Here is a 27,354-nt window from a genome sequence, read left to right as displayed (position 1 = left end):
TCCTTCAATATGGCAGCTCAGAAAGTACGTCAGGTGCCACGGAGGAGAGAGGAGAGAGGAGAGAGGAGGGTGCAGTTTATCGCTTTGAGACACACCCCTGGTCCGCAGGTTTCAGATCATGTTTGCATGATTTTAAGATAAATGTTATGACGAAACCAATGGTTTTTAACTCCTGGACACATTACAGTGAGTAAGACAGACATTCATGAGGACAAAGAGAATACTTTATGACTCATTTAGAAGTTTTTTAAGGTAAATTCGAAGTAGTTTGTTTCTTTCTCCCCCAGTTTGGGAGTAAACGACAGTTTTGTTTTAGTTGAAGAGATTTTAAACTGACACTTTCCTGGTAGCTGGGTTAAGTTTGGGGCCCTTTGGTGGCTCTTTGAACCCTTTGATGGAGCTCACACACAGCTGGGGACAGTCTGGGAGCAATTTAAGACGCTGTGGACATCTGTGGGTGAATCTGTAAACAGAGGGGGACGGTTTGGATGAGCCCATGACAATTAGGGGACGGCTCGTGACAGTTAAGGACATTGTGGGACCGGCCCATGACAGTCTGGGGGCGCTTCGGGCCTGTTTTGGAACATTTCTGCACGGCTCGGTGGAGGGGTGAAGAAGACGGCTCAGTGTGGGTCTGCAGAGAGGAGGCAGCAGCACATTCCTGCTTTATTCTGGGCTGTGGTGCAGAGACGGGGGTGACACTGCGCCGCTGTGGTCTGCAGCAATTTGGCTGTGGGCTTTACGCTATTTCAATCCCCCCTCAACGCGCGCATCGCACACATGGAGAGGATGGTGGGGCCACAAATTTGCACATGCTTCTGAAAACACACATCAGACCAGGACGCGTGTGAGTCAGGCACCTGGTGTCTCTCTGTAGCTGCCAGTCTGAATGTTTCAAGCACGAAACTTCACATTCAATGATTCACAGATGATTTTATGTGGAGTGACTTTTGACCAGATCCAGCTCCACTCGGTGAGGTATTTATCAACAGTTAGGTAGAGCTACGCTTTGAAACATGACAACAAGCTAACTTTGTCAGTTTGTAGCGTAGTTTAGCAGCTGCTATATTTCTCTCTCCTCACAGCCCGGTGCTCTGAGACGTGTCTGTAACGTGTAACGTTGGTGAATCCTGGTTCTGTCCTACCAGAGCTCATCTACCAACTCCAACCTCACCAAGCAGAGCTAACGTAACCTGGCTCTTCATTTTATTGATAGACTCTCAAGTTTGAACAGACCACTGCAGAATAACTGCTGACTGTGGGTTGGAGACAACATTAGCACAAACTGATTAACCTGGGTTTAAGCTCTTAGCCTGTGTTTTAGATTATAGTGCCTGTTTTAGCCTTAATCTTGTGCTTAAGCCTTTAGGCACAAAGTTGGGTTAAAGCAGTTAGCTTTTTCTCCTTTTTTTTTTCTTACTTTTTGCCTTTATATCAGCCTTTAGCTTGTGTTTTCACTTGTGGCTTATTTTTTGCCTTTAGGTTGTGTTTTCACCTGTAGCTTATGTTTTAGTCCTTTAGCTTGTTTTAAAACCTTTAGCCTGTGTTCAAGCCTAAAGCTCTTGTTTTAGCCTTAAGCTTTTGCTTTAGCCTTTAGCCTCTGCTTTAGCTTTTGGCCCTTGTTACAGCCTTAAGCAGATGCTTTAGTCTGTAGCTTGTTTTTAGCCTCTAGCTTATGTTTTAGCCTTTAGCGCTTGTTTAAATCTTTGGCATGTGTTCAGCTTGTAGTTTCTGGTGTAGCCGTAGCCAGTGTTTTAGCCGTAAGCTAGTGTCTTTGCCTTCAGGCCATGTTTTAGCCATAGCAAGTGTTTTAAAACTTTAAGCCTGTGTTCAAGCCTTAAGCTAGTGTTCTAGTCTTCAGCCTTTGTTTAAGCCTTCGGCCTGTGTTTTAGCCTAAAGCTAGTATTTAAGCCATTTAGCTAGTGTTTTTGCCTTCAGCCTTTGTTTTAGCCTTTAGCTAGTGTTTTAGCCTTTAGCTAGTGTTTTTTTAGCCTGTAACCCATGTTTAAGCCTTTAGCCTGTGTTTTAGCCTTTAGCTAGTGTTTTAGCCTTTAGCTAGTATTTAAGCCCTATAGCTTGTGTTTAAGCCTTTAGCCTGTGTTTTAGCCTATAGCTAGTGTTTTAGCCTTCAGCCTTTGTTTTAGCCTTTAGCTAGTGTTTTAGCCTTTAGCCTTTGTTTTAGCCTTTAGCTAGTGTTTTAGCCTTTAGCTAGTGTTTTAGCCTTTAGCCTTTGTTTTGGCCTTTAGCTAGTGTTTTAACCTTTAGCCTATGTGTTAGCCTTTAGCTTGTGCTCTATCCCTCTCCTGTTTCTCTTTCTTCTGCTCTTCTGTCTTTTTTCTGTCTGACAGTTAGGCTCCAGTGTCCACCATCACTACAAAATTAATCACAGAAATCATTTTCAGCAGAGAAAAACACAGATCTCTCTTCTCTCTACTAAACTTCATCAGCTGCTGTGGTGTTGTCATGGAAACTTAGACGTGCTGTAAAGCAATCCTGTTCTGCTCGACCTGACCAGGAAGCTAAAAAGTAGCATTCAGTAATAACCTTTGTTGGAGCTGATAATCTCTTTTTTTTCACGATCTCTCCTCTCGCGAACTCCTCAGAGAGACTTTAACGTTCAGGATTTATTGAAGGATGAAGCTCAGGTAACGAATGATTTGCTCGGCTGTTTTATATTTAGCCTCCTGCAGGAGAAACTCTTCAATTTAGAAACACCACAGAGACAAAGACAGCTGCAGGGATCACACACACACACACGACATGACCTACACTCACACACACTTATACACACACTGCATGCATTTTCCTTTCAATCTACACATGCATACACATAAATACATGGTGGCACACACACTCACACACACACACACACACACACACACACACACACACACACACACACACACACAGGGCCCATCTTCTCCCCTCTCTTTAGGTCGAAAATAGACGCAGGCCCCAAACCACAGCTACCAGTGGAACACGGTGAAAATAACTGCAGCACACACATGTGCTCTGCAGTGGTGTGTGTGGATTACAGGATGTGTGTGTTTGTGTGTAGTCTGTGTGTCTGCTCGCTTCAGCTGGACCGTGACCGTGAGCAAACATTTCGGCTGTCAGCAGCAGAAGGAAGAGGACAGATTTGAGATATTAACGTACTAACCGTTCAGAAAGTTTGACCTAAAGTCCCCTGGGGCTCGGTCAGGTGAGTCCCTGCAGGTTGTTTTCAGATAAGCAGTCCCAACATGAACCCTCAGGTTTCAGGAAGGAGCCAAACGCTCTGAGATCTCCTCTATAAAATTAACCGACCGTGATAGAAACTGGAATCTGAAAAGTCAGAGTGTTTCTGAGGGTATCCTCAGGACACGGGACGTCAGGAGGAGCTGCCCGCTGAGCTACAGATGGCGTCTTTCTTCTCTCATGTTCTACTTTTTATGCACCATCAAAAGTTTCAACCAGGAGTCCAGTTTTCTGTACAGGTCTCATCGACCAAGTGGATAAAGAAGGAGTATTAAAGCCACAATCAGCAATAAGCTCAACTATAATCTGACCTGTGTCGCTTCAGGCGGCAACGACTGTGAGTCCTTTACTATGTACGATAGCGAGGTAGCTAGCCCTTGGATGTTTCGTCAGACGGATCCCAGGATCTGTTTCTCTGATTTGCTTGTTGTAGCATAAAATTCAGTTTAGCATACTGCCTAGCTTAGCATGTAGCTTGGTTTAGCCCATAGCTAAGCTGACTTGCTTGTTGTAGCATATGGTTTAGTTTAGCATATAGCCTGGTTAGCCCATAGTTTAACTGACTTCCTCATTCTAACACATAGTTTAGCTTAGCATTTAGCAGTCAGCTTAGCATATAGCCTGGTTAGCCCATAGTTGAACTGACTTTCTCATTCTAACACATGGTTTAACTTAGCAGTTAGCATTCAGTTTAGCATAAAGCCTGGTTATCCCATAGTCTAGCTGACTTGTTTTTTGTAGTACATGGCTTAGCTTAGCATTTAGTATTCAGCTTAGCATATAGCCTGGTTAGCCCATAGCATAGCTGACTTGTTTACTGTAGCATGTTGTTTGGCTTAGCACTTAGCATTCAGCTTAGCATATAGCCTGGTTAGCATAGCTGAGGTGTTTACTGTAACATATGGTTTAGCTTAGCATTTAGAATTCAGATTAGCATTTACATAGAACTTTATTTGTCATTGCAACAAGTACAACAAAATTGCAGCCTGGTTAGCTTATAGCTTATCTGACTTGCCTATTGTAGCATGTGGTTTAATTTAGCTTAGCATAATTAGCTTATTGTGTAGCTTAGCATTTACCTTAACAAAAAGCTTATTTTAATGCATTGCTCTATTGCGCTTTGAACTTAGCACTTAGTATTGAGCTTAGCATAATTACCTTAACACTACTTTTGTTTTGTTTTTTCAAGAAAATGTGTTCTTTACCACAAAGAGTTATTTATAGCACCTTGCTAATTTCTTGCTTGCTAGTTTTTTCTGTGAATTCCACCAGTGATGAATAAACAAAGATCAGCTGAGATCTGACTCGGCCATCATTTTAACTGGAGTTTGGCTGACTGTCAAATCTTTTCAAAAAGAGTGAAACAAATTATGCAAACTGTCAGAGAGAGGAAAGAGCATCAAACCCAGACATGAAGTCAAACAGACCAGGATCAGAGTCTGACTCAATTAAGAGAGACCAACAGAGAAAAAAGACATTAAAGAGGACACAGGAACAGCTTCTCTCTGCAGCAGACGAGTGTGTGTGTGTGTGTGTGTGTGTGTGTGTGTGTGTGTGTGTGTGTGTGTGTGTGTGTGTGTGTGTGTGTGTGTGTGTGTGTGTGTGTGTGTGTGTGTGTGTGTGTGTGATGAAGATCTGCAAACCTCCCTGTTTGAGGTCAGTTCAAAGCTTCGCTGACAGCTCACTGACTAATGAAGCCGTGTGATAAACACTCTTGATTTCACCAGGTGTGTGAGTCTGTGTGTGTCTGTGTGTGTGTGTATGGATCACAGCTGCTGAAGCCAGTGTGTCTGGATGATGTCATCAGGGTGTAGAAAAAGGTCAGGTGACAGCGTAAGAGGAGGTGATTAAATTACCTTCAAACCATAAAAAATCAGACGTTTCATTGAGTTGTTTACAAAAAGTGAAACACGTCGACGCGTCTACTGCTGCACAACAGCGTTTAAATGGTCTGGCCCCGCCTTTTATCTCTGAGCTTCTTCACCCCTGCTCACCGTCTAGGTCCCTCAGGTCAACCGACCAGCTCCTGCAGTTACCGATTTTTTTTTCTTTTTTTGTTTAATTTTCAAAACAAATGCAATAATAATAATTTAAAAAAATTATAAAAGGAAAATAGCAAAAAAATAAATAAAAAATCTTGAAATCTTAGAAAAATTGCAAATAAAATGAAATAATAATAATAAAAAATATATATTTAAAAGAAATTGAGATTTTAAAAGTTGACAAAAATTTCAAAAAACTTGGAAATGAAAATCGAAAAAATTCGCAAAAAAATTGCAAAAACAACAAACAATTTTGAAATGTCAAAATTTGCCATAAATTCAACATTTGTAAAACTTAACTTTGACTTCAATTCAAAATTCATAATTTCGCTTAACTTATTATTTTTTTGTTTGCTAATGTCCTGCTGCATATCCATAGATATCAAGATGACATAACCAATTTTTAAATGTTATGTTGTATTTTTTTAATTTCTTAATTAATTTGCTTTAATTTTACTTATTTTTACATTACATTAAATTTTTAGAAGTCTGAAAAATAGCAAAAAAATTGCAAATTTTTCCTAAAATTTTGAATTTTCAAAAAATTTGCAAAAAAAATTACATCATTGGAATAATTTTTTAACAATTTTTAAATCCCCAAAAAGTGCAAAATTTTTTCCAAAATTCAAAATGTTTCAAGTTTAAAAAAAAATCAAATTTTTGAAAAAAAAAGAATTTGATAACATATATTAATTGTATTTCCTAACTCATTATTTTTTGTTGTTTGCTAATATTTTACCACATATCAATCATAAATATATTAATCCGGCACGTTGTCAGTGAAATGAATCCATCCACACAGAATTAAAATCTGTATTTTCTTCCAGATTAGTCTTTTTGTAGATGTAGTTTTCTTCCCAGGGCTGTAAAACTTCGCTCCTCTGTCTGAAAACAAAAACCTGATCCTCCTTCCTTCCTCTCCACCTGTGGATGAAAAAAGGCGCTGACGCCATTCTCCATCAAAGACAGGAGAATCAACTGTGTGTGTGTGTGTGTGTGTGTGTGTGTGTGTGTGTGTGTGTGTGTGTGTGTGTGTGTGTGTGTATGTGTGTGTGTGTGTTTCTGTGTGTGTGTGTGTTTCTGTGTGTCTGTGGTCTCAGAAGGAAATGCTGGAAAACAAGTGTGTATGTTTACAGCTGGGTGAGAAAGCAACAACTGAGACGACTCACAAACGACTGTTTACTGCGGCGAGGTGTGTGTGTGTGTGTGTGTGTGTGTGTCTTCTGGCAGCAGACCAAAGGAGAAAGTGGAGACCGCATGAAAGAGAAACGTAAATACAAACACGCTCCCTCACTGTCCTCTCTGCTGACACACACACACACACACACACACACACACACACACACACACACACACACACACACACACACACACACACACACACACACACACACACACACACACACACACAGCATTAATTGATTCAGTTTGTTCCTCTAAAATGTGTTAATGACTGTAATCGCTGTAATGACTTTAAACGAGCCTTTAAAGTTTATTATAGACCTCCCTACCTCTGTGTGTGTATGTGTGTGTGTCTCTCTCACACACACATACACACACACTCTTATACTGTTGCATCACTGCACAGGCAGGCTCATCTATTGTTGGTTTGCTCTGACCTCTCTTATCACCACATTATAAGATTTTAAAGCAGATTTACTTCCTGGTTTCCTTCCTCAGAGACCAGGGGGCGTGGCCTGATTCTGGCTCATTTGGAGTGGATCATCACTTTGTGTGGCTCATTTGTTGGTCGTGGACACCAAACTGGTTTTGGCTTCAGTGATATTTTCACTTCTTTTTCTCCTGTGTTTGTCTGGAGATCCTACATGTAACCATGGCTGCATTGTTTATATGTGAAATCAGCTGTTAGCAGCCTGTAGCATGTCAGTGCTAACTGGTGCTAGGCCAGATGTTTCCCCACAAGGTGAGGAGAAGGAGGTGAGAATGAAGTGCTGGTTCTCAGGTGTGAGCTAAGAAGTGACGACATGGACCTGTCCTTCCATCCATCGTTATTGGGAACGTAAGATCTATCTCTAATAAGATGGACGAGCTAGCTGTGCTAACCCAACAACAGAGGGAATACCAGAGGGCAGAGTAGCATCATGCTATTCACAGACATGCTTCATCATTCAGAGGAAAATGAGCGATTTAAATTAAAGTTACGAACATGAAACTCTGAGAAGAGGAAGGAAGGAGAGAAGGAGAGAGGAAAGGAGGGGAGGAAACAGGGTGTAATTGATGATCTTGTCAGAAAAACTTCTATAAACCTGAGTCAGACTAAATGACCCGTAAGGTGTGTGTGTTTGTGGAAGAGTGTGTGTATGTGTACTCTTTTATGAGTGTGTGTACCTGACAGGCTCCACTGTACGGGTTGTTTTTATGGGTGTGTGTGTATGTGTGTGTGTGTGTGTGTGTGAATACGCCTCATGTTTTTACCTGATGAGGCCTTAAATCTTCACCAGGGGACACACACACACACACACACACACACACACACACAGCTTTAAATGTTCTGTTTTATTTACACTCGGGGTTATTCAGCTCCACCCTGCTGTGTCGTTACGTGTTTCAGGAATAAAAAGGACAGGAAGATAAAATGCTGGACTCACCCGGGGCGGCCAGGTTCTGGACCTGAGCAGGGACGGGGGCGTTGCTCTCCGAGGCCAGACTGAGGCGCCCCCCCTTCCCGATGCGTTCGCACAGCACCGTGATGTGCTTCTTCAGGCGCGTGGTGTCCTGAGGGAGGCCCAGCACGGGGCCCCCGGTCTGGGCCAGAGACGTCGCCTGGTCCTTGGGGCTCCGGGAGAGACAGGTCCTGAGGAGGTGGGAGACGGCGGCGTCGCAGCTCTCCTCCCAGCCCTGAGGAGACGAGAGGAGGACGAGGAGTGAGGATACGACAGAGTTAGGATGTTTCTGGAGTCTGAGGCGGATTGAGAGAGAAGTTAAGGAGACGGGTATCTGACTCTAACAGGTCTTCTTCCTGTTTGGGGTCAGACTCTGGATCAGGAGTTCCTCTGGGTGCTTGTTTTGTCTGTTTTGGTGTTTTTCCGCCTCTGCATTCTCTGCACCAGTCTCTACTGTCTTACCTCGAGACAAAACTGAACCCATCCATGGTGGGGTCAGAAACTGAGAGGCTACAGAGGCTGAGTTTATCTTAATCTTTGCAAATGATTTTTAAAAATTGTAATAAAGACGATTGTAATGTGTTGCAAACCGCAAAAACTCACAAATATGGGATTTTGAATGAAGATTGGTCCAAGGATCAAGGGAAGAGAAGTCATCTCTAAAAGTCATCTCTAAACCCCCTTTCACCCTGAAACCAGCCTCTTTAAGGTGAATTTAAGACCAGAAGTTCCAGGAACTAAGTGGTTCCTGTGTTTCCAGAGGCTTGATGTCCTGTGACTTATGGAGAAAAATTTAAGTATTTGCAGTACACCACTACACCAGTAGAGGGCGATAAGAAAAAGACTGGAGATGGCAAATATCATGCTAAGAGAGGAGGGTACTCATCCAGTGCTGGTTCTGATGGTGCAGATGGGTTTGTTGACACATGAAAGGACAGGAGCTCGCTTCAACCCTTAAGTCCAGTTCATTTGGTCAGCACTGTTAAATGTTCCTTGTTGTTCCAACTTAAAAATATGATGTGAAGAGCTGCCTCAAAATTTTATGTCGGGTCCAAAAAAACTATTTTGTTGTTCTAACACCGACAGAACTTATCTGGATTAAATAAGACTCCTTGTGTAAACCCTTGTTTTAGTTTTGTTGATTTAGCGCATAGACTGAAAAAAAAAATGGACGTCTGCTTGCTCGGCTCGAAGTAAGGTCTCCACAAAAACTGCTCCCCCTGGTGGCTGGCTGCAGTATAGGTTTAAAAATACGGCTTTCCAGCCATTCCAGATGGGCTGTGGTCAAACTTTAAAAAATTAATACACCTGGTAGAAATGTTTCTCACGTCTGATTGTTGTGGTGATTTGAAGATATCATTTGGCTGTCTTTTATTCAAGTCCTCTTTTTTCTGAAAAGTTTTGTTTTCATTAGTTATAAGAGGTTAAAAACGAGGCTTTCCGTAATGTTTAAGGATGATTAACAGCTGACATTCTTGTGTATTTTTTCAGGGATCGTAAAATATGTCTGGAGGTAGAGTCAGGAAGTGATTAGACTCTCGAAAGAAATAAAAAAAATATTTTTGTCACCCAGCTCCACTCAGATTCTCCCAGAATCCCTCACTGTTTCTACTGCACAGACTCTGGCTCCAAACTGCTACAATGGCTGCGCCTGAGACGGAGGAATTTTTGCTTCAAAACCGTACGATGATAAATGGAGGAGCAACGCTGTCCACTCGTTAGACAGTCAATGGTTAGAAATGGGATGGCACTTAAGTTCATATGTGAGTCATGCATGTGAGCGAATACTTTTAGTAATGAGATCTACCAAAAGCTGCTTCTGGACAAGACAGTTATAGCGCCACCTACAGGCCTGGCATGCTTACTACAGTGTTTTCAGTCCCTCTGCATTTCCGTGTAAACACAGATTTTTTCACTGTGTTGTGTTTTAGCATTTTTGGATGAAACGTCGTGTAGATGAAGCCACAGATAGCAGGAGACAGTGTATAACAATATACAATGAGCGCTTCACAAGGGTGGCGCTGTTTTGCATCTCACGCTCCTCCAAAGTGCGCTGATGAAGCGTTTTAACAAGGAAATGACAAAAATACAAAAGATACACTGTGGAGAAGCTTGTTTATGCTTTTTTTTTCTTGCAGCATTTCATTGAGGAAGCCACTGGTTGAAAAGCTCCTTCACAGCCTCCTGAACCTGTAACCAGGCGTCTGATTGGACGACATTACATTACTGAGTCTGTGCTGGGTACGCTGACAGGTAACCCCCTCCCCCCACCCTTTACCCCGTCCTCCCCCCGCCTGCCGCCACACTGATAGCCCCCTAATGAGCCATAATGACAGGTAATCAGGCCTGTAATGATGATGACAGAGACACAGACAGAGACACAGACAGAGACGAGGAGGAGGAGGAGGAGGAGGAGGAGGAGGAGGAGGAGACACGGGGAAGGTCAAGGAGATGAGCCGATGATGGAGGGGAGGGCAGATATTAAAGACGGGGAGAAGACAAGGGGCAAGAGATAAGAGCGAGGGAGGGAGGGGGGAGGAGGCGCGTCTGGAGGGAGGGAAAATGAGAGAGGAGGAGGATGAGGAAGAGGGGATGTGACCTATTCTTAGCACAATACCTCACCAGGTTATCAAATACTTGGAGCGACATAACTGCAGGTTTCTGTGGAAACTTCACACACACACACACACACACACACACACACACACACACACACACACTGAGCAGGGAAATTAAACGTCTTCAGACATCCATCCTCCTGAAGCAGAAGAAAGGAAGCACAGAGAGGCGGAGCGGCGCTGGAGGAGAGCCAGGGCGATAAATTAAGACCGAGTTTCCTCTAACGCCGTAATCGGAGAGCGGTTTGATTCCTGCGGCGAAAAACAAGCGAGGGATTGTTTAATTCTGCCATCTTTGGAGGGGGAACACGTGCAGCTTTTTACGAGCTCAGACTTTTTCATATTTCATCTCTTTTCTTTCTGGAGTTGATTCCCGCTCGTTGTGTCAGGATCGATCTGCTCCGGCGCCTTTTCCACGGAGCCAAACGTGTTTAGTTTGGTTGAATTATTGATCAGAGCAGAATTACAGAGTTTACTGTTCTGATTATAATGTCTTTAATAACAAACAGAGAGAAATGCTCCGTATAAACACCCCGATAACAATAAGCAGGCACACATGGATGAGCTCTGAGCGGTTACAGATGGAGGGTTTGAACATTTTCATAAACAGGACCAGAGAAAAATGAGCGTCGTGTAAACACTGTAATCAGATTACTCCTGTTTATTTCATCCGTCTCATGTTTCTGTCGTGTGTGGTGCTGTTAATCCGTTGGTGTGTTTCAGTCGTTTGTGAAGACGTCACAGTGAAATCCTGAATCGTTTTCTCATGTTTGATCTGAAGCAGGAAGTGCAGCAGCCAATCAGAACGTTGAGAGTGAACACCTGCGCTGTCAGCTGGTGGTTTATGTTCAGTCTCATCCTTTATTGGTCTAATCCTGTTTGTTTCGCCTCATACTGAGAACGTCACTTCCTGCTCTGATTTGTTTCCAGCCTCAGTGATTGTGGTCCCCAGCCTCATGGTTTTCCTCCGTGCCCCCCTTTGTCCTCTGCCTGCTCATTTTGTTTTACCTGGTGAGTTTCTGGTTTCTAGTCTTGTTGCTGGCCTCTGGCTTAGTGGCTTCTGGCTTCTAGTCTAGCAGTTCCTGGTATTTGTCTTGTTGCTGGCTTCTTGTCTAGTAGTTTCAGACTCCTAGTCTAGCAGCTTCTGGCTTCTGGTGTACTTGGTGGTTTCTAGTCAAGTGGCTCCTAGTCTAGTTGCTAGCTTTGTCTAGCAGTTTCTGGCTTTTTATCTTGTTGCTGGCTTCTAGTCTAGTTAAGTGGCTTCTAGTCAAGTTGCTGGCTTCTTATCTTTTTGCTTTGACCTCTAGCTGGCTTCTAGCCTTGTGGCTTCTAGCCTCTAGTCTAGTAGAGTGGCTTCTTGTCTAGTAAGGTGGTTTCTGGTCTAGCTGTTAGCTCCTAGTCCAGCACCTTCTGGGTTCTAGTCTAGTAGCTAGCTTCTGGCCTGGTGGCTTGTGGCTTCAACCCAAGCAAATCCTGGCTTTTATCTTGTTGGCTTCCAGTTTAGTTAAGTGGTTTCTGGTCTAGCTGCTGGTTTCAAGTCAGGTGGCTTCTGGCTTCTAGTCTAGCAGCTTTGGGCTTCAACTCTAGCAGTTTCTGGCTTTTATCTTGTTGCTGGCTTTCAGTTTAATTTAGTGGCTTCTAGTCTAGTCAAGTGGTTTCTGGGTTAGCTGCTAGCTTCTAGTCTAGCACCTTCTGACCTTTAGTTTAGTTTCTGGCTTCTAGCCTAGTGGTTTCTAGCGTCTAGTGTAGTTGCTGGCTTCTGGATTCTTGACTTGTTGCTGGCTTCTCGTCTAGTTAAGTGGTTTCTGGTCTAGCTTCTGGTCTCTAGTCTAGTTGCTGGCTTCTGGCCTAGTGGCTTGTGGCTTCAACTCGAGCAGTTTCTGGCTTTTATCTTGTTGCTGGCCTCTCTTCTTGTCTAGTTGCTTCTTATCTTATGGCTTCTGACATCTCTTTTAGTTGCTGGCTTCCAGCCTAGTTGAGTGGTTTCTGGTCTAGCTGCTGGCTTCAGGTCTAGTTGCTGGATTCTGGCCAAGCGGCTTCTGGCTCCTAGTCTAGCAGCTTTTGGCTTCTAGTTTATCAGTTTCTGGCTTCTAGTCTAGTTGCTGGCTTTCAGTCAAGTTGAGTGGCTTCTAGTCTATTCAAGTGGTTTTTGGTCTAGCTACTACCTTTTAGTGTAGCACCTTCTGGCTTTTAGTCTAGTTGCTAGCCTCTAGCCTAGTGGCTTGTGGCTTCTAGTCCATCAGTTTCTGGCTTTTTATCTTGTTGCTGGCTTCTTACCTATTGGCTTCTGGCCTCTAGTTTAGCTTTTGGCCTGTAGCCCAGCCATTACTTTCTTCTAGTCTGGTTGCTGGCTTCTAATATAGTGGCTTGTAGTCTAGTTGCTGGCTTCTAGCTTCTAGTCCAGTGGACTGTAGCAGTTTCCAGTCTAGCAGCATGTGATGTAACGGCTTTAGTTTGTAGTTTAGTGGCTTCTCATCCTACAGCTTCTAGCAGAGTCTATTCTAGTGGCTTTTAATCTAGAGGCTTCCAGTCTATCTGCCTAGAGGACAACCAATAACTGCTTTCCTTACTAAGTAGTTGGTAACCCTGCATGTTGAAACTTTTGGTCCGTCGACCTGGGTCTTTAAACTGATCTTTTACAACTTGAGCTCGGCTGGAAAACTCCCAACTCAGGTGGACTTCAAACTTTTGATTTAAACTTTCTTCTAAAATCTAGTTAAATGCTTTCTTTTTGTTTCACAACATGTTTTAATTATAGCCCTTATATTTTATTTTACCAGAGACCAACAAACTCACCTACTAACTGAATATCGGCATCACTCAATGGTAACAATGTGGTCAGTTATACTGCCTGTAGTTTGGCCGACTATAGTTTCTTTTTTGACACCTGTTTGGAAACGTCTCTGGATGTTGAAACCTCCGTCTCTCTTTTCAGGACCTAAGCCCTTAAACGGCCTGTGGACTACATCAGGATTATCAGATCTGACAGGGAAACGTCTCCAGTGTGATTTCAACCTCACTGAACGGTCGGGGATGACATCTTCCAGGGCCCAGCCCACGACCTTGAGGGACTCCCAAAGAGACAAATAAATGTTCAGACAGTTATCCTTCAGTCCCAGCGTCCTGACTGGGAAAGTCATTTATAGAGACAGAGTTACAGCTCTCTGTGTGAGAACATCGCAGAACCGTCAGCCCTCGGGGAAGTTCAATCTTCTTTACATTAACTTCTCCTACAAAATCAGGGTTTACATTTTTATATCAGCTCTGAAAAAAATGGGATTTTAACCAAGTAACTGGTCTCAAAGGCCAGAGATATGAATGTAGAGCAACATTTTGTGTTTTAAAGACAGTGTGTTGTCCTTCAAGAGGGGACATTTTGCTTTCATGGTCTTTATTCTGTCCCTCTGGTCCCCCCGTAGTATCTTTACATGATTTATAGCTCATGAAGAATCTCTACTTCTCTCTCTGTTTTTTCTTTTAGTAAACCCTTATTTCAGCCTCTGTCTGAAATGCTCTGTTTTAGCTGCCGTCTCTTTAAGTCTCGGGTCCACAAACCCCCTTCACACTGATTGGCCAGACCTCTGAGGCCTGTTAGGGGCGGAGCTATGGGCAGACCTTGGTGTTTGAGGCCTGACCCTCCAATGTGTCATAAAAAAAACTGTGTATAAAGAGTCATAAAAAAGTTTGTTGATAAGGTAGAAAAATGTGGTTTCTTGTATCAGAACAATATTTTTATTTCAAGAAACAAAAATGCACTTGTTCCTTGGACGAAAAAAAAAAAAAAAGACAAAAACACCTGATTGAAATGCCTGTATTTTAACAAAACTCTGTGTGAGGATATGAGGATTTATTTAGCCATCACATTTTTGAGCATCGCTCGATCAAAGAATAAAAAAGTTAGGGAAAAAATGACAAATGAGAAAAAAAAAAGTTTTTTTTTTTTTTTCTTTGTTTTTTTGTAAGATGCAGTATCTGGATTCTAGAAATCACAATACACATAAGGTGTTTAAAACGGGTAATTATCTACCAGTGGGGTTGGAAAAATGCAGTTCTAATTTATAGTAGTAAGATTTTTATTTTTTTTTTCAAGAAAAAGTCAAAATTCTGGAAAAAAAAGTCTGAATTTGTAAGGGAAAATGGCAGAAACAAGTCAAATACTGGGGAGATAAAAGTAAAGTTGTAAACAAAGTTTTGATTTTCTTATTGTTAATGGGGAACTTTATTGTAAGAAAAAAAATATCAGGAAAAATAAAGAAATTTCAGGGTAATTGTCAAAATTTGTAGGTGACAAATGAAAAGTTGTAAAACTGGAGAAAAAAATGTATTTAAGTGGGGAGAGTCTAAAATTGTGGGGATGGCAAAATAAAACATACTTAAAATTCTGGTGGGAAAATAGTTAAAGAACGGCTTTAAAAATATAAATTTAAGGGGACAAGAGGCTTAAGTTTGAGACCAAAAACAGACAAATTCAAGGGCAAAAATAACACCTGGGAATAAGAAAAATGTGTCAGTGGGGTATGAAAAATGTACTTGAAAGAAAGAGGTTTGTTTCTTACCCTGTTGGCAGATTTTTTTTTTACCCTTTATGCCAATTTAGGCTTCTTTTTTGGCTTCTGTTATCTTATATCAAGTCGTTTTTCGGGACTTGGGAGGTGAATAAGGTTCAGATGGACTCTAATAATTAGTGCTGTCAGGTGATTAAAAAAACAACTAATTAATTACAGGATTTGTAATTAATTAATCAAATTAATCGCATTTTAATCTCATATCTGCAGAAGGTCCTCAAATAAAGAATCAAAATCCTGCTCGTAAACGACTGTGGGTGAGAGCGGTGCGCTCTTTGGATGAGAGCTCAGAATGGATATGAGGAGAAGATGTGAGATGACAGAGACAAAGTGAGGCGCTGGATGGAGTGCCTGAAACAAATGTGAACAGTTTTTACTCTAACACTGGCTTAGATGAAAAAAATTCCCTTATTTTTCCTAGATTTTGAAACCATCACATCAGCAGTCATCTGTCAGTGACGAGGACTTTTAACCTTTGCTAGCTGAAGCCTCTGCTTGTCCAACACTGGCACCACTTCCTGGTTACCGTGGGTTTAGTTAAGACAAAGTTCTCCTAACGTTCTCGGGTTGGACCACACAGGTTTGAAAAATAAATCTGATCTGTTTGGTATAAAGGGACACCTGGTGGGAACACAGTGAGGACCTTATGTGGCTTTAAAAAATCAAACCCTGCTGATTGGTTTCATGTTCTCTTCAATGCGTCTCTATCCGCTCCCAGCAGCTCCAGCAGCTCCAGCTGCAGACGACGTCTTCTAAATATGATTTTTTACTGCGCTGTAAATAGCTCTGCGGTGGAACAAGCCTAAAGAAACAATTTCAGGTATTATACAGACGTTTCTGGTCAGGAGGGCAGGGAGCCAGGGCGCGGCGGGCTGCACAGCTGTACGGCGGATTCAGGGAGGGTAAACAGAGGACGGGACACGGACCGGGGGGTCGGGCAGGAATAGCAGGCAGACAGAGCGTGTCAGCAAGTCTGCTTCAGGGATGACTGACAGATGGACGGAGACAAAGGAGGGAGGAGATGGAGCAGGAATAAAGAAATTAAGAAGTGAAGCAGACAGAAAAAGGAGGAGTGAGAGGAGAGACGTATGTGGAGACAGAGCGCCTGGAGGAATGCTGAAGAGGAGGAGGAGGAGGAGGAGGTGTTCAGGTCGGCTGCAGCTAAATGAGACGTTTGCTTCGATGCCACACAGATGCATTTCCTCTGACACTCCTCTGTCTCCTCTTTCCCTGAACTCGCCTCCTTGGAGGAGGATTCATCCTTTCTGAGCGTCTTATTCTAAACATACCTGTCGGTGTGTGTCAGATAACTCTTGGTGAGCAGACACAGCCGCCGTCAGATGCTCCTGTCTTCATCAGGTTTCTTGGAAATGAGATAAAAACTGAGCTTGCAGCACATTTTTGGAATATTTGGGAAGTTTTTGCTCTTTGTATCTCAGCTGGATGGTCACATTATCTGAGTAAAGATGAAGGATGACACAGAGGTCTGAGGCCTGTTGGCTTTCTGTCACATAATTCAGCGCTGATATATTTTCTGATCTCAAAGAGCAGAGATGGAACAGGTGATGGAGTCATCTTAGTAAAACAGACAGAAGGGATGATGACACCATCAGGGTCTCACAGTTTTTGAGATTTTAATATCAATTTTATGAGGCAAAATGTGCCTTTCACTGCTGGACGATAGGGTATTGTACTTTCTAAGTCTTAGTCTTTAGTCTTATTTCATCCTTGTGTTTCAGCTGCTGTCTCTTTAAAAATAACCCCCCTTTCCTCTGATTGGCCAGTTCTCCAGAGGCCTGTTAATAGCGGAGCAGGCCTTGGTGTTTGAGGTCCAGTTAGGAGAATCTTGTGTGATGACTTTAGAAAGTCTCTTTAAGATGCAATGAGGAGGATCTGTTTTAATTGGACAGCAGCGCCACCTTCTGGCCCGAAATCTCCACTCACTGTCCTAAATATGTGACTTTAAGCATGTGTTTGTTTGGGAACAAATTTTCTTTGAATTTTAGTCTTAAGTCCTTGTTTTAGCCTTAAGTAAGTGTTTTAAACTTTAGCTTGTGCTTTAGCCTTTGGTCTGTGTTTTAGCCTTTAACAAGTGTTAGAGCCTTTGGCTTTTGTTTAAGCCTTTAGCTTGTGTTTTAGCCTTTAGCTTGTGTTTTAGCCTTTAGCTTGTGTTTTAGCCTTAAAACCATGTTTCAGGCTTAAGTCTGTGTTTTAGCCTTTAACAAGTGTTAGAGCCTTTAGCTTTTGTTTTAGCCTTTAGCTTGTGTTTTAGCCTTTAGCTTGTGTTTTAGCCTTAAAACCATGTTTCAGGCTTAAGTCTGTGTTTTAGCCTTTAACAAGTGTTAGAGCCTTTAGCTTTTGTTTTAGCCTTTAGCTTGTGTTTACGCCTTAAAACCATGTTTCAGCTTTTAGCTTGTCTTTTAGCCTGAAGTCTGTGTTTTAGCCTTTAACGAGTGTTTAAGCCTTTAGCTTGTGTTTTAGCCTTTAGCTTGTGTTTTAGCCTTAAAACCATGTTTCAGCCTTTAGTCTGTGTTTTAGCCTTTAACGAGTGTTTAAGCCTTTAGCTTGTGTTTTAGCCTTTAGCTTGTGTTTTAGCCTTTAGCTTGTGTTTTAGCTTTAAAACCATGTTTCAGCCTTTAGTCTGTGTTTTAGCCTTTAAGGAGTGTTTTAGCCTTTAGCTTGTGTTTCAGCCTTTAGTCTGTGTTTTTTGCCTTTAGCTTGTGTTTTAGTCTTAGCTATGCTTTTTAGCCTTTAACAAGTGTTTTAGCCAAATGTCTGTGTCTTAACCTTAAGTTTGTGTTTTAGTCTTTAGCTCATGTTTAAGCCATTTACTGGTGTTTTTAGCTTACAGCCTTTTTTAGTATTCAGTCCATGTTTTAGCCTCTAACTAGTGTTTTAACCTTTAGCCCCTTTTGTTAGCCCCTAGCCTGTGTTTAAGCCTTCAGCTCATGTTTTACCCTTTAGCCCCTGTGTTAGCCTTTAGCTCGTGCTCTATCTCTCTCCTATTTACCTTTCTTCTGCTCTTCTGTCCTTTTTCTGTCTGACAGTTAGGCTCCAGTGTCCACCATCACTACAAAATTAATCACAGAAATTGTTTTCAGCAGAGAAAAACACAGATCTCTGTTTTATCTACTTAACTTCATCAGCTGGCGTGGTGTTGTCACAGAAACCTAGAGTACCGTGTTGCGTTCTGAAACAACTGATATTCAGGTAAAAATTTTGGCTTTTTTCAGAACAAAGTGTTTCGATCAGTCACAGACAGATTCAGGGATTTCTTTAACATATAAAAATGAAGAGGCTTAAAAACCTGCACACGCTCAGTCTGAACATCCAGCTGTTAATTAGAAGTCGTCATAAGGAGCCTGAACAGTTTTTTATTAAAGGAATTTCTTATTTTTGTCTCATTAAACCCTGATATGAGACTCATTTCTGGACTCATGAGGTAAGTGTATTTTATTTTTAGTGTGGTGAGATGTTCTGTGGGATAATAAACGATGATGGAGGAAAAGTCGTTCTCTCTCCGTCAGCTCGTGGTCTCAGCTCCGTGTTTTTGTTTCTGAATATAGCTCATCAGAGCAGCTGTTATTTATCACGATGTGGACGTGACCCTGATTACTGGTCATTCACATTATCCCATTAATCCGTGTTCAAACAACACACACACACACACACACACACACATTGAGGAACACACTCCCCTGAGCCTCATCAGCTGACCCTCTAAACCTATTCCTGTCCCCGATCAGAGAGGAAAACTGATTCTGACCTGTCCTAAGAGAAGGCAGTGTGTGTGTGTGTGTGTGTGTGTGTGTGTGTGTGTGTGTGTGTGTGTGTGTGTGTGTGTGTGTGTGTGTTGACAGAGCTCCTCCATCTGCTGCAGGCTGACCACAGAGGATCTCTCTCCGCAGAGAGTGTGTACCTGTGGTGTGTGTTAGTTTTTCCAAAGCTCTGATCAATCCCCTGAACCTCTCATTATCACCCCGTCTATTTCCAGCCTCACACACTCACACACACTCACACACACACTTACACACACACACACAGGGATCAGAGTGTGAGTCAGGGGTTGATAAAAGCCTAAAACGTCATTTATTCACGCTGAGACCTTCGTTTTAGGATTCAGCCCCAAGTGGCCGGTGGAGGAACTGCAGGTTTTTACCTTCATTTTTCAGTCTTTGTAGCTGCAAGTCGGATTCTAACACACACACACACACACACACACACACACACGCACACACACACACACTCACACAGAGCTGTAATGCTTAAATCATAAACAGGTACCAGAACACACTCGCAGCTCAGAGCCGACAGGTGAGTGTTGAGAGGAGAGTGAGTGTGTGATTTAGAAAGTGCCTGTGTATGACTCTGTGTGTGTGTGTTAGTGTGTGTGTGTGTGTGTGTGTATTCCTCAGGGACCAGAAGCACTTAATGTGTTTTAAAGTTTTCAGAGTGTGTTAAAGCGACGGCTGTGTGTGCTGAGCAGGCTGCAGACGGATGGACTGACCCTGACATGTTAATAGCTGCCTTAATGCACGTGTGTGTGTGTGTGTGTGTGTGTGTGTGTGTGTGTGTGTGTGTGTACCAGCTGTGGGGTGTCCTGCAGTAATGGCAGCAGCGTGGCCTCCAGGATGGCGGTCTGGTCCGGGGTCAGGCCCTGCCATAGCGACAGCAGCAGGACCAGCAGGTGTGTGGCGCTCCGCAGACGCACAAACGCCTCCTCCAGCTGCAGCCGGGTTTCCTCAGCGGCCTCGGCCAATGAGATCACCTGGAGGAGGAGGAGGAGGAGGAGGAGGAGGAGGAGTCAGATAGCATCTCTAATACACACTAATCCAAGCTTTGACCTCTGGATAAAATATTTCGTTCAACCTTCAAACTGGGCTCCTCCTTCTTGGCTCAGTGCCAGCTGCAGCACACACCCACACCCCCAACAGTGATTATGTGAACACACTTACTAGCCCAGCAACCACCTGTTGCATTGCATTTCTTTGTGGGAGAGATTCGAGAGCGGTGCCCCTGACTTAACATGTCAGCACAAGCCAACCGCAGGTATTCGACGCATACTTGGTTAGCAGAAAGCTAACTTGCGTTGCTCTCCAAGTTCCTGAAAGCAGGTGAAAGTCAAGCCAAGCTTCACCCTTGTTTTAGGAAAAAGCTTTTTCTGTATCTCTAGTGGAGTTTTGTTTCACTTCCGTTGTGTGTTTTCTTGACCCCTGCTACGTCCGCTATCATAGCTAATCTGATTAGCTTCTTCCACTCGCTATTATCAAGCCGCAAAGTCGGTTGTGCTCTGGACACTCTGTGATTGGCTGATGTAACCACACTTAATCTCTGCCCAGACACATCCCAAAGCAACCAAAACTCAACATCCAGGCTGAGGAGGTGACATGAGGCAGACACAGACACTGACACACATGGAAAGAGGCCAGGGAGCTACAATTGAGGATTATTCCTGTAAAATTGACGCTTCATTTTGTAGGAGGTGGATCCTAGCTTCAACCTCTGGATAAAATCTTTCATTGGAACTTTTCTTGAAGGATGATTACCTTGACGTGATGCAGAACGCACAACATTCAAACTCGGCTCCTCCTCCTTGGCTCAGTGCCAACTGCAGCACACACCCGAAGCCTCCGATTGCAGCTAGGTAAACACACACACTAGCCCAGCAACCACCTGTAGCATTGCGTTTCTTTGTGGTAGAGACTCGAGAGCCGTGCCCCTGACTTAACATGTTAGCACAAGCAAACCACAGGTATTTGACACATACTTGGTTAGCAGAAAGCTAAATCGCGTTGCTCTCCAAGTTCCTGAAAGCAGGTGAAGTCGAGCAAAGCTTCACCCTTTTTAGGAAAAAGCTTAATCTGTATCTCTATTGGCGTTTTGTTTCACTTCAGTTGTGTGTTTTCTTGCCCCATGCTACGTCCGCTATCATAGCTAATCTGATTAGCTTCTTCCACTCGCTATTATCAAGCCCCAAAGTCAGTTGCACACTGAGAGCTCTGTGATTGGCTGATGCAACCATGCTTAATCTCTGCCCAGACACATCCAAAAACAACAAAAGCATCATCATCCAGGCTGAGGAGGGGGTATGAGGCAGACACAGACACTGACACACATGTATAAAAGCCCAGAGGAGACAATTGACGATTATTCCTGTAAAAGTTGACACTTCATTTTGTTGGAAAATCTTGCAAGTTGTTTTTTGACATTTGGATATTGGTTTACTCCAGCGTAGCTACGATTTTCTGTTTTTTGTTCCTTATTTCTTAGTTCCGCGCACTCAGGCTGGGACACTTTGTTGATCCCTCTGAAAATCTTGAGCCAATCTTTGTTACACACTCAGAAAGTTCAGCATTTGGGGATTGGGTCAAATTCAATGAGAAATATTAAGGTGGCTTTGAGTATTTATGTTTTTTTGCTTCTTTATTTACAGATGAGTGTATTTCATCAACAGAAAACTCAAGAAAAGAAAAAAGGAAGTCAGCAGAGGTCAGGTTGCCGGTTGCTGTCACTCAGACTCTGCAGCATCTTGTTGCTCCTGTTGCGTGTTTTCAAAAACCCTTTAAATCTGAGAAACAGGATCAGGAGCAAACAGAAACCCAACACCGGCTCCGAAAGGAAAACCAGCAGAAGAGGAGACTAAGTGCTTTCTGGTTTTACCCTGAAACACAGGTCAGCAAGTGTCTGCATGAAGGAGGTGAACTCCGACCCCCCAGCAAGAGGTCAACTCCTCCATCCCTCCATCAGGACAACAAGAGAGGAGAGGAGGCGAGTGGAGCGATCCAGCGAGTGATGACAGAGCAAGACGGATAGAGACGAGGACGACAAGAGAGGACAGGCAGAGAGACAACGAGGAGAGAAACGAGAGAAGAGGAGAATGGAAGGAGGAGCGGAGAGACGAGGAGGAGGTGAAAGCAGATCTGGGACTAATGGACGAGTGTGTGTTCAGATAAATGAGTGATCTGCAGGACGGAGAGCCAACGCACGCCAGCAGTTTGTCTGACAAATGGATCCAGAGCTCGCCATCTGATACTGAGAAAACAGAGACGCAGGAAAAGTGAAGTGTGTGTGTGTCTGAGTGTGTGTGTGTGTGTTTAGGAGGAATTGGCAAAGTTATCCGTTTTTGATTTGTGTAACTCTAAACCTGAACGTTCAGGTAGAAGAGAGCAAGCAGCTCCTGTCAGTCTGATCCTCAGAGTCTCCTTCAGTCTGTCAGGACCCAGGTCACCTACGGGTGCTGTGTCACTCACACCTTACAGGTTAGCCACAACAGCACTCATACACACGGTCACATGATCCTACTCTACTCAAGTAGCCCCTTACAGACTACAGAAAGTCCAGACCACAGTTTAAATGTGGGAGAGGACACCATTGTATTTGGTCAGTTTCTTTCTTATTATCCCGTCCGGTCTTTGAGCTCTAATTTGATCACCCGACGTGCTCATACACTCACCAAAATTCATCTGTTCAAGACTAAATTGGCAAAAAAAATCAATATGATACCAAAGTGACCCCAATATACCAAAATATGCTCTCTAGCGCCACCTAGGCACACTAAAATGGCTCTGTATGGCAGTAGGAATGTTGTAGAGAGATCAAACTAACGTCAAAATGTTCATCTCATTGAGATGCAAAAATCATACACTCACACCCCTGACCTATCTCAAACAGCAAGCCAGCTATTTGCCTTTCAAAAAAAAATTGGCCACATTTTGGGCCTTTTTCAAACATTACCTTCTCTTAGGTCATTAATTGTATCCGCTTGAAATTTGCTCAGATAAAAGAGAGAAACCTGCTTTACAAAAGCTCTGCGTGAATTTGTTGTTTCTCAAATGGTTTTTGAATGACGAGTCCTCAAAGTCAGTGAACCCCAAAGAAGCCCTTTCAGCTTCCCCTATAAGAATGAATGGAAGAGGAGGATCCAGCGCCACACATGCCACGGCATTTTGTCGTCCAGACAAAAGTGGTACAGCTTTTAAAATGACATGAATGGATTCCTGAGAAATTTACAACAAAATTTCTGATTTTTTAAGAGAGATTTGGTCAAAATTGTGGCACTTATGAGGATACATTTCCAAAATCGCGGTCAATTTCACTGCTGAGAGGGCAGCAGTTGGTGATGATGTCACACACTGATTGAGAGTTCCGTGCAGCTGGTCATGTGACTCACTAAAGGCGGGAAAATTCAATGTGCACTGTTTCCCTGAGCGGTGGTAGTTAACAAAACTTAAAAAATTTCTTTACCCAAATTTTGTGCCTTCAGCTGGCCTGGTAAAAAATATGATAGTTTCCTGGTCCTGTTGCAGAAAATTGCCCAAATTGGCTCAATAGCGCCCCCTTAAATTTTCTAATTCCAAACATTCAGCCCTACAACACTATTCAACACACTGCCATGAAAATAGTTAAGCATGTATCATACTCAAAGCTACAAAAAGTCTGAAGACATTTTCTCTGAAATTCTGACCACCCTTTTCACAGGGTCTATATTCAAACAAACTTGTTCTAGGTTTTTTTTCAATCACCTCCACCTTTGGTGAGTGTGTTGTACACACATTAGACATGAAAGGCTATCAAAAGATTTCTGGTACCTCATGGTGTGTCTCTGGTGCTAAATCAAACTCTGATGTCTAGTCATGAACAAGGAAGTCACTCCATCATATAAATTTCAATCTGCTTCAAATTGTGAAATCCACTTCCTAATACATCTGTCAACTCAATGTTCAGCTACCAGCATAGCACCACCCTCTGGAACGACCTGGTACTGCCTTCAAAAATGGCTGTAACATTCCTCCACAGGCGCAAGGATGCTAGAGCTCATTTGACGTCTCTTTGTAGCTTCGATTTAAGTTGTTTCTCATTAAAATTACAGACAGGATAAAAGAAGGATGACTTTGCAGATTTTACAAGTGAAGCCAAATCTACTGCTCAATCTAGAAGATAATCTGACTCACTGTGCATCACTAAACCGACTAAACCAACTGAATTCTCCGTATCCTCCTGCAACACGGCAGCACAAGCTTTCTCCTCACACACGACCCGACCACCCTCCCCTCAGGGTCTCCTTAAGTGTGTGTGTGTGCATTTATATATGTGTGTATTGATAAAAGGCTCCACGTCCAATGAAGGGCTCTATTGTTGGCAGCGGCTCGGCTCCACACACACTCTGATTGATGCCAGCTGAGAGAACACAAAGACACTTTTAGCCCGGACACACACACACACACACTCACACATTAGTGATGGAGCACCACGCACATACATGAAGCTAAAAATCCATCACACATATGAAAGTGGAAAAACTACATGTGATAGGAAGTAAAAATAAACATGCATAAGAAAGATGAACACACACACACACACGGTAGCTGAACTGCAGGTGACCTCAAACAACCTGCAGTAGACGACGCCGCCGGGGTCGAGACCTCCTGATGTGTCCACAGAGGAGTCAGGACTCCATTCATGGAGCATAAAGAGACGACTCACACACCTCCACCTGGTTTACATCCCAGCGACACACTAATGAAGCTCAGCTGACAGCGTTAAAAACTTCTGAGAGCTGAAATCAAAGCGATCAAACTGTCTGTGGGAAAATATTATTCTTCTTCTTCTCTGATTATTCCTTCCAAACACGAGGACAAAGAGTTTCTGGGGAGTGAGACGCAGACACACACATCGAGGCAAAGTAAAAGAAAACAAAGGACACACCAAGGTCTTATGAATGTGCGCCTGATGCAGACAAACATGAATGTTTGTGGCTTCAGTTTCACTAAGAAATGAGCTGCGAAAATCAAGATGTGCCTCTCAACAAGGTGTTTGCTTTGGAAATGAATGGAGAAAAACAAAGCTCTGAGACGTGTCTGTAACGTGTAACGTTAGTGAATCCTGGTTCTGTCCTACCAGAGCTCATCTACCAACTCCAACCTCACCAAGCAGAGCTAACGTAACCTGGCTCTTCATTTTATTGATAGACTCTCAAGTTTGAACAGACCACTGCAGAATAACTGCTGACTGTGGGTTGGAGGCAACATTAGCACAAACAGTTAAGCTTGTGTTTTAGCCTTTAGCTCATGTTTTAGCCTCAAGTTGTGAATTAGCTTTTAGATGGCATTTTAGTCTTGAGCCCTTGTTTAAACATTAAGCCTGCGTTTATGCCTTTAGGTCATGTTTTTGCTTTTGGCTTGTGTTTTAGCCTTCATCTGGTATTCTAGCCTTTAGCCCACGCTAGCCTTTAGCTTGTGTTTTATCTCTTAGCTCTTGATTTGGCTTTTTACTTGTGTTTTAGCCTTCAACTTATATTCTAGACTTTAGCCCATGTTTGGCCTCTGGCTTGTGTTTTTGCTTTAAGCTAGTGTTTTAACCTTTAGCTCATGTTTAAACTATCAGATTATGTTTTAACCTCAAGCTTGTGATTTAGCTTTAAGCTCCTGATTTAGCCTTCAGCTGGTATTTTAGCTTTTTGCTAAAATGTGTTGAGCCTTAAGCTTGTTTTTTTTTTTGCCTTTAGCCCGTGTCAAAGAATTTAGAACATGTTTGAATCTATAGCTTTTGTTTTAGCCTCATGCTTGTGATTTGACTTTAAGCTCATCATTTAGCCTTTAGCTGGTATTCTAGCCTTTAAGCCATGTTAAGCCTTTAGATCATGTTTTAGCTCTTAGCTCATGTTTCAACCTTTACCTCACGTTTAAAGCTTCAGCTTATGTCTTAGCCTCTAGCTTGTGATTTAGCTTTTAGCTCCTGATTTAGCCTTTCGCTTGTGTTTCAAGCTTTCACTCCTTTTTTTGCCTAGATCTTATGTGCACGCGTTTAACTCGTGTTTTAGCCTTTAGCTCATGATTTAACTTGTGTTTTAGCCTTTAGCATATTGTTTAGCCTTTAGCTTGTGATTTAGCCTTTAACACGTTAAAACCATTAGCTTGTGTTTTAGCCTCTAGCTCATTAATTTAGCCTTTAGCTTGTGTTTTAGCCTTCAGCTTGTGCTCTATTTCTCTCCCGTTTCTCTTTCTTCTGTTCTTCTGTCCTTTTCTGTCTGACAGTTAGGCTCCAGTGTCCACCATCACTACAAAATTAATCACAGAAATCATTTTTAGCAGAGAAAAACACAGATGTCTCTTCTCTCTACTAAACTTCATCAGCCGGCGTGGTGTTGTCATAGAAACTTTGACTTTGACGACACTAACACACTCAGGCCTGACTCTGTGTCGGACGTCTCTGAGCAGCAGCAGCTCTCCCCTCTCTGTGTTTGGGTGTGTTTCTGGTGATTTCTGTGTTTTGCACGGCAGCTAAAGGAGCGCTTGTTTACAACTTCCTGAAACTGAAAACAGCGAGTGAGCGCGCTCAGCAGCCAGGACGAAAATGAGCTCCTGTCAAGTGGAAATTAGTGAGAGCGGCTGCCAGAGCAGGAATGAATCAAAATGATTGGTTGCCAGAGTTTTATCCTCGGATAAAGTGACACACGGAGAAACAAAGCGCAGTGTGTGTGTGTGTGTTTTCAGTGTGTGTGTTTTCACTGTGTGTGTGTGTGTGTGTGTGTGTGTGCTCCTCAGAGCTGACAGATTAGACGTTTCCTGCTCTGTTAGCCGCAACAAGCAGCGTGGACGGACTCCAAGCCGCACACACAAACAGAAAAATACACACAGGGACATGGAAACACATACACACTGAAACACACACTGACACACACACACAAAGCGTACTATCTGTGTGAGTGGAAAATGACAGAAGTCTGTTTGGCAGAAAACGACGTGGCATCACTTCTTCTCTGGAGGATGAAAGGATGAGCAGAAACCGAGAGGAGGGAAAGAAAGAGTGTGTGCGTGTGTGTGAGAGAGAGAGAGAAAAAAAGAAGTTAAGGAAACAGTAGAAAGGTTCATACAGGGGTTAAATGAGTGTGTTACGTGTGTGTGTGTGTGTGTGCTTTAGCGCGGCGTTCCCGTGTCCTAATTAAAGAGCCAATTAGTACCTCAGTTTAACGACGGCTAGAATCACAGAGCCCATTTCCTCCTGCAGGGTGACTAATACACACACACACACACACACACACACGGATACAGTTACATATGCAGGCGCAAACACACACTCTGAGGAAGTATTACATCATCACACACACTCTTACACACAGCGGTAAATTTGCACGCACCAGGGGCGTTTCTTGGGACTGAGAACATTGGGGGCTGAGCCCAGATCCTATAGGGAGGTTCAGGGGATCCTACCCGGGATGTATGGTCCATCTCTATGCTTTCTTTCGCCCTGTTACGTCTTTGCTACAGCC

At 43.0% G+C, this 27,354-nt stretch overlaps 1 protein-coding gene across 1 annotated transcript in view; it reads right to left on the bottom strand.

Annotated features, from left to right (window-relative positions):
* Window positions 1-27,354, bottom strand: part of bbs9 (Bardet-Biedl syndrome 9) — a 220,148-nt gene that overhangs the window by 70,121 nt on the left and 122,673 nt on the right. Inside the window, exons 19-20 of the mRNA XM_074683754.1 lie at window positions 19,672-19,854; window positions 7,889-8,138 (exon numbers count right to left, since the gene is read on the bottom strand). Of these exons, the coding sequence (XP_074539855.1) occupies window positions 7,889-8,138; window positions 19,672-19,854 (433 nt within the window). The remainder of the gene's footprint in view (window positions 1-7,888; window positions 8,139-19,671; window positions 19,855-27,354) is intronic.

Source organism: Halichoeres trimaculatus, unplaced genomic scaffold (assembly GCF_033239565.1).
Source record: "Halichoeres trimaculatus isolate MK-OKI-2021-1 unplaced genomic scaffold, fHalTri1.1 fHalTri1_scaffold_12, whole genome shotgun sequence".
NCBI lineage: Eukaryota > Metazoa > Chordata > Actinopteri > Labriformes > Labridae > Halichoeres > Halichoeres trimaculatus.
The sequence above is the reverse complement of the archived record's forward strand: the minus strand, read 5'-3'. Positions and strand labels throughout refer to the sequence as shown.